The sequence below is a fragment of the Tachypleus tridentatus genome, chromosome 2 (assembly GCF_004210375.1).
Source record: "Tachypleus tridentatus isolate NWPU-2018 chromosome 2, ASM421037v1, whole genome shotgun sequence".
Classification (NCBI taxonomy): Eukaryota; Metazoa; Arthropoda; class Merostomata; order Xiphosura; family Limulidae; genus Tachypleus; species Tachypleus tridentatus.
The window spans coordinates 133,342,796-133,351,000 of record NC_134826.1 but is presented as its reverse complement, the minus strand read 5'-3'; the positions used below and the strand labels follow the sequence as shown (position 1 = coordinate 133,351,000).

Below are 8,205 nucleotides of genomic sequence, written 5' to 3'. Positions count from 1 at the left end.
ATAAGACTGCCAAAGGAGAACATTTATTGTTTATATAATTATTTTTAAAGAAATGAACAATAATTCTAGCAAGTTCTACTCCTGTGTGATTACTTATTGGTGAGAATGTAACAAACCTCTCTACGTGGCCATCTCATAAAAATGTATATAAAGAGTTTTATTAGTTAATCTTGTGGAGTTGAATCAATAGACACTGAGTAATACGTGAATGTTTCGATTTCCTGGATAATAGCGGTGAAAACTTCTTTGTGTACGATTTTTATACATTCATCACAAACAGTTGGAGATAAGCATGAAACATGACTTTGTTCCTTATTTGTATGTTTTGAATGATCAGCCAACAACTCCAGTATTAATAGTAATTTTCATTATGCACTGAACCAACTACTTCATCACTTCCTCTAAATGCCAGTCCTCTGAGTGATAGAACCTTTACGACTGAGAGAATATGTTCTAGAACTTTGTGTCATGCGTGTTGCTAACAAGTGACAGAAGCCCGGCATGACAAAATAAAACAATACTTCATCAATATCAATAAGTTTCCTCCACAAACCGTAGAAAACATTATACGCACACACCTAGACAGAAAGCAAAATCAACTAACAAAAGTAAATATATCTCACGAATTAAAAAATCACGAAACCATATACTGCTGCATACCATATATTCCCGACTTCAGCAGAAAAATAACCAACACTTGGAAAAAAAAATAGTAACATAATATGACATTCCAGTTAATACCAAATTTATTCAAAAACCAGGCACAAACTAAGGTCTATACTATGTATAAACTACACTGACAAACACCACACCAACATTACTTATAAAATACAATGTGATAACTGCCACGACCTCTACATTGGAGAAACAAGTAGAAAAAAGAAACCAGATTCAAAGAACACGAAAAGTCACCTTCACACGTTTTCGAACACTGCAAATCAAATAAACACAACATAACGATAGAAAACACCCAACTACTAAATAAACAAACACACATAAGCAAACGCAAAATTAAAGCCTTACTTATACAACAACTCAATCCCAAATCAAACCAATACAAAGAAACACCTTCATACCTATATTAATAAATATAATCAAACATCTAAGCTCGCCCTCTACATTCCTACACTCAATTACACAATCGCCTTCAAACATTGATCAGCTTCCGGTCAGTTACCTCCTTCTTTCTTTGTGAACCTAATGATGACCGAAGGTCGAAACGTTGTTCGTTTCTCTGCATAGAGCTTTCTCTATCCATACCAGCCGTTTTTACACATATATTTTTCCAACTTTGTTCTATCATAAAATAATATTTTTAAGATTTTGTGAAGGATGTTTGCCAAATTGAACACATTACTTAACATAAAGTTCTCATTACATTAAGGTAAAATATTTTGCTTTGCAATTAATTTTATGATGAATATAAACATACAGTTATTACTGCTGAGGAAGTAAATGAATATGGCGAACCAATAATTCCATCCAAACAATTTAGCTTCACTGATTTTATTTCATTCTTACAACAGAAGTGTAGGTATTCCTCAAAGATAAAATCTACTTTCAATGTACTTCATAACAATATTTATTCATAACACTTATTTGTTTTGCTCTAAAAACAAAACACAATTAAATAAATATTTCCTTTTGAGGTACACTCGTCTTAACCTGTACATTATTTACCAAAAAAAAAAAGGACAATAAGCTAGCTATAACAATAAGTTAAATTCTAGTAAAACTACACAGTAAAACAAAAGATAGCTTCTATTCATTACTGTTATATACATAAGCATTTCTGTTTTATAAATATTCCATTTTTGCTTATTTTATCAAACTGTTATTGTTAAGACGCTTTTTTTTATTATTAACAACCAATGGTGGATTTGAGCTGTGATACCATTGTTGGAGTGAAAACATAAAAAAGATCTAAACCACATTCTTGAAGGTAGTTGGAAAAAGTATAAGGTTTTTCTCCTTTTACCTGTCTCCTCTGTGTTCTGATTGAAACTTTTTACCAAACCCCTTTCCTTTATCAACCAATAAAAAAAACCCTTTCACAACCCTTTCACATATGTAATAGTTTTCAAAAGACATGCATATGCACCAAATCGCAAACCAAATTTTCAGTTTTCTTGGGCAAGACCCCCACTTCCCTGTACATATGGGCAGGTTTCTAATGGTAAAAGAAAAAAATTCCACCACTGTTAAAAACTAAACATTAACAACCAATTAAATTTCTAAAGTTGGTATGATTCATTAATGTAATTAGTTTTATTATAGGGCTTTATGATTGTTAAAAAGCAAACTGATTTTATTAATGTTAACACGAAAATGTCATTAAGTTGAATCACTCTAAGTTGACACACAATAATTTTACACAAAGATGCCTAGAAGAAATAAGTTAAATAATACTTTTAATATTTAATTATGCATTATGTCAGTGCAAAAATCTTTTGTGCAGTTGAAGACTTAAAGCTAACTAGATTCTTGAGCAGGGATATTTTAGTAAGAATTCTGTTTCTGTATACATACATATGCACACACACAGTGAACAGACCTAATGATAGAGCATGAAATTAATAAAGATCATTCAGTTTCTTTCAGAAAACAACAATGTTAGCACTGACAGTGAATAACGCACTGCTTTAAAAGAGAGAAGTTTTGTAAGATCACGAAAAATAAGTCTCAAGTTATAACAGATCCATCACTGAGACTGCAGTACAGAGCATTACTAATGGTTAGTAACACATACAGTGTTTATTACATCTGAACAATATATTTCAGCTGTACAAACTACGTCAGATCAGGAGCTGGTATGCAAGATGTGAAACTTGAGTTTTAGTGAGATCACATGAAAAAAAACCCAACAAAAACACAAGAACACACACACAAAAGTATATAAAACTAAAATATCAAGAAAGCATCAAAGTTTTATATTGGAAAGAGGTTTACAAAAATATCAGAGAGCCTGTAATATAAAGAAATATAAAATACAAGTACTATAGGTTGTTTTCAGAAATGAACTAAGTTATATAGTACAAAACTTCAGCAAATGTTCATATATATATATTAAAGGTTAAATTAACATTTAAAATTACACTGATTTGAAAATAAATTAAATCACTAAAACAGATAATAACAAAACTCATGAAACATTGGAAATTGGGAAATAGTTCTTGTGTAAAAGAAAGTTTCACTAACTGAATATTAATTCAGATTTTCTTCCAAATGGGATGCACTTTAGTAAATTATATTCAGCCCTAAGAAAAATCTCCAGAACAAAAACAAAGTATCTAGCTTTAATAAATGTCTTGGAAACCCAGCAAACAAATATTTCTTACAATCTGTAAGTTCACTTATAACTTTCAAATATTTTAATGAAAGTTTCTAGATTGGAGTTTTTAATTACAGTTGTTTGATGTAAAGAAATATGAGAGAAGAATTAGTTAGCACTAGTTAACCTAAAGCTATTCATCTACAATACGAGGTGGCCAACCAGCATGTTGCAAATCAGTAATTCAAGTAGTTCTGTGTATGTTTCTCACTCCTGCATAGAAACTATTTACTATACCTTTCTGGATTTACTTATACCAATGTCACACAGCAGACCAACATTACATCTGTCATTAGACTGTCAATAGATGTATTGATGTAAAGATAACTTACCAGTATTCTTAAAGTTGCCTCTTTGTCACTGCAATTTATTACCCTGAACTGCTAACTGATCTACAACATAACACTCACTATGGTTATCTAGGTATAATGTCTTTACTCAGATGATCTTCAATTTTGAGAACCAGTTGAGTGCCCCAAAAAATAAATTCCTAAATACCTATTGAGTAAACACACACACATACATACAAAAACATTAATTGACACAAATAATTATATTTTTGTGTTTAATTTTCAAAAAGTTAAAATGAACCACATAAACAAGAAGTTCATTTTTAAAAACGAAACTTTTAATACATACTAGAAAGTACTGTTTTGTTAACTAACAATCAGTTTTATAATAGTAATTGAAAAACATCGAAATAAAAAATTTCTGTCTTAATAAAACAGAATACGTTTGTTGTCACTGAATCACTGTACTTCAGTTGTTTTTTTGGTTTCTTCTTGCTCTTCATCTCGAGAAGTTATGAGCTCATACGTCACTCATTTCTGTCTCACTCATTCATCCATCCATCAAAGTCATGAATAAACTAGCAAGTTTCTCTCTTACATTACAATACGTAAATATTGCAGTATGTCATTTCTTTCTGTTTAATTAGTTGTAATTCATGCCTCTGACTCTCACAGATCTCAATAACATTAAATCTTAATTAAGAGAGTACATTTTAGCTTTTACAAAATGATTCCATTGAAAAATAGGTTGTTGTTTTACTTTGGAATTAATACATTCCACTAAAAAACTAACTGGAAAAAGGTTAGACAAAGTACAAATTTGAAAAAATTTGGCACACGCACGTACATTGGCTTAAATCTTATTTGTAGAAGTTATTTTATACTGAATTCCTGTTTTAATTATAAAAAAAATACAGCTAATTCATAACACTTTCACCATTATTTTATTAAGTGTATTGGTGAATACTGTTGTATCACTAATACACAAGACGTGCTGGACAAAATATTTCTCGAATTTCTTTTTTTCTGATTTCTTAATTCAAAGTATTGTAAGGTTTTTAAAATATTCTTCTAAAATTAATAAAATAACTGCACTTCAAACTTCCACATATATAAGATATCTGCTTACATTGTGGTCTAAAATTTTAATTAGAAAATGTATCAGGAAATAGGTTTTGCTAAAACTTTTTAAAACAATATTCTGACATAACTGAAGATTGTAAATACATGATCCTCATATTCAGAATAAAACGAATTAATTCACCAATATCTTGCAAATTACATAAATCAGAACAATAACAAATAACAATAGAGGATACTATAAACAAGAAGATTGAATTGACCAATCCGAGCATTGTGAGCGTTGCTTCCATTAAGAGGAAACAATTACTAACAAACAAAGATCAAAGTGCTTCTATATTCTGTCCACTCTCACCCATGCTTCAGTTAAGTTGGTTTTTAACAGTGTATTTTATATTTCAAATGGACTGTATAAGTAATGCAGGTTAAAGTAATACAAAAAAGTAGACCCATAATATAAAACATTTACTGAGAAAATCGAAATAAGCAGTGTAAGGTTTAGTCTTCTAATAATAACTGTGATGACAGTGATTATAAGGAGAAACGTAAATGACGTTTGAGCAACATAAATAAAAGTTCATTAACTTGAAACACTTTTAGGAATTCACATTTCTTATTAGCTTTTGCTTCCTGTTTTATAAATACTCTCATTATTAATAACATATATTTATATATGAAACATTATTATGAAAAAATGAAAATATATACAAGTTGTTAATATAAAACTTGCCACACAACACGTTTTTACTCAACTGAAGTACACTCATCCTAAATCTTCCCACTCTAGGAAGCACCAAACGAAAACTTTGATTTAAATATTTAAAAATATGCTTTTTTTCTTAATGGCTATTTTTATGTTTGCTTCACAGCAAAAATATCTACTCACAGATAAAAACTATACAAAAAGAAATGCATATCTAAATAAATGTATATAAAATATTAATGCTGTTCACAGTATACAGGTGTTGCTAAGTATTGCCAAATGGAGCCAACCTTGCATTCTTAGATAGCATCTTCAAAAATCAAAATAGAAAACTGCAGACACTATCATACTGAAGTGTGAAAATTCCATGCCTATGTGCCTGATCTCCAAATCTTTTAAGCAACTAGAAACATCTCTGATTAACAGTAAAGACTTTTATAGTATCAAACCTAATGAAACTTAAGCCAAACGTTTTATTACAAAATGAAGTATTTTCTATAGTTTTATTGTGATGAAATGATTGTTATTTCCTTTATTATTTTATTTTGCTTACTAAAATAACTGGAACTGCATTAGCTATGTCATATCATAGCTGAGAAGGAACAACTAATGTTACTGGTCCAATACTTTGAACAGAATCCACTGCAATGTAACACCTTATAACAAACTTCCACATTTTTTAAGTTATTTTAGAGTAGAGTATAAGGTCATCAACTGATGAAAATTAAACAGTCAATAATACCACAGCCAGAAGATATTTTCAAGTTATTTGAAAAGTATAACCTAAACAACACTAGTGTGTTTTCTGTAGCTCTTTCTTGCCAAAAACAATTGCTAATAAGCAAAAAATTAAAATAAACAAACAACAAAAATAAAAAGAACAAGGGATTCCACAACTTACTCTTAAGAATCTCTTTATTCTATGCACCAGAATTATCTTTTTGATAAATAAATTATGAAAGAATGTGTCTAACAGTTATTATCCTTACATGATGATTATGGAAATGTTATGTGTAATAAAATTTCAGGTGTCTAATAAATCCTATCATGGAAATATAAAGAATTATCTTGAAGGAACCAAACTTATTTACTCTAAGAGTAAACATCTGTAAAAAGAAAATAAATATGATACATATTTCTTATAGCCAAATTCTGGTAGAAAATGTGCTAACTAGGGTACGCATAAGTGGCTTCAGCACTGGTGCCTATCTTTTTAAACTACTAAACTACAGTATGCATTTAGCAGAACATTATCACATTTGCTGCTGTACAGTATTTTGTGCTTCTAGTCTTATTTGCAAATTAGGTTTTTCGTACATTTCTCAACACAGATGTTTCTAATGTTTATAAGTATGTATAAATATGCCTTCTATGACGTGACAAATCATAATAATGCACTACGAGTTACCTCGTATGTGGAAAATGTAAATGATTTTTCTTTCTATGTGCCAACGACGAGCAATCTCATAGTGACTCTAAACAGAGCCAGCCTGAAGCAAAAGTGAACTAAGGAGCTGCTTAGTTGTAATTCACTTAGTGAGTGATTATATGTCAAAAAAAAAAACTATCCCTCTTGAGAATCCTGCTTCTACAAGTTTTCATTACTCAGACTCTATTCATTAATGGAAAAGAAAGCAAGACCTACCAAACCATGCCTAGTGTGCACAATGAAAAAAGGGCAACACAATGTGCATGTGCAATTTGTGCTGTAAAGCCAGCTATGTCAAATATTGCTTCAAAAAAATGCAATTTTTATCAGAGTTTATTAAAATACTCTTTTGTTACAATTTTTTTGAAGATTTTGTGTAAGGTGATTTATGCCAAACACGGCTTTTTTGTTACAAGAAATTTATATATTTGTTAGTTAATATAATAAAAGAAAAATTGGTACACTCTTATTACAGCCTTGCAGTAAAACAAGAAGGTTCTGTATTTTGTAAAGTAATTTTATACCACTATACAAGATACCTTGTACTATCTTAAGTCAAATGATGTCAAAATATAAATGTTAACTCTTGGCACCAAAAAGAAAATAAGATGCTCGACATTAGAAGAAGTTGCCACGAGTCATCTCATACCTGGCAACATTGAACTCTCTGCCAACTACAAGTTAATTTGTAATTGGCAGCAAACATGTTATAGAGACCAGTTAAAAGAAATACATTATATTGGTTTGATGGAAAAAAATACTTAAAGAAATCTGTTACTTTTTTAATTAATTGCTATTTCTTGTATTAACGAATAATACAAGACATTTCATGTAAGCTCACCAACAAGACATTTCATATAAGCTCACAAGTCTCATCACAAACCTCACAGAATAATGTTACTACTATCAGCATCATAAAAAACTACTATTGTATAATTTAATTTACTATATTCATAAATAATTTCTGTTTATATAAGCAATCACTTTACATTATAAGTTGCTGTATCCTTGAGGTATCAGATAATTCCTTCCATGTAACTTGTATCAAAATTCTGAATCAATGTTCTCACAAAGACCATTTCTTTTCTTGTATTCTCAAAGATAATCCTCGGGTCATCAGACATAAAACGTAAGCAGTTTGGGGCCATAACCATAGCCAGGTTATCTGCATTCATTTTGGTCACAGAAGCATTTTCTTCAGCTGCAAAAACCTGAAAAACAAAAGTCCTTAACTTTCCAATTCCTAAAGAAAATATTGATACTGCATTCTAAAAATAAAATCCTGGAAAGACTTATATAAGTCTTCAATTTGTACTGTATTATTACAGAAATATCCATAAATGTGGATGCTGTTTCTAATGTACTGTTTTAA

The 8,205-nt window shown here is 30.0% G+C and overlaps 1 protein-coding gene across 5 annotated transcripts in view; it reads right to left on the bottom strand.

Annotated features, from left to right (window-relative positions):
• Nucleotides 1–1,490: 1,490 nt before the first annotated feature.
• The window catches only part of LOC143245146 (rho GTPase-activating protein 39-like), an 80,612-nt gene continuing 73,897 nt past the window's right edge, over nt 1,491–8,205 (bottom strand). For 4 of the 5 annotated variants that reach the window (XM_076491124.1, XM_076491127.1, XM_076491129.1 and 1 more), the window contains one exon: nt 1,491–8,044. In XM_076491124.1, the coding sequence (XP_076347239.1) occupies nt 7,850–8,044 (195 nt within the window). In that variant the 3' untranslated portion in view covers nt 1,491–7,849. The remainder of the gene's footprint in view (nt 8,045–8,205) is intronic. The other variant, XM_076491126.1, reaches the window with a different exon arrangement.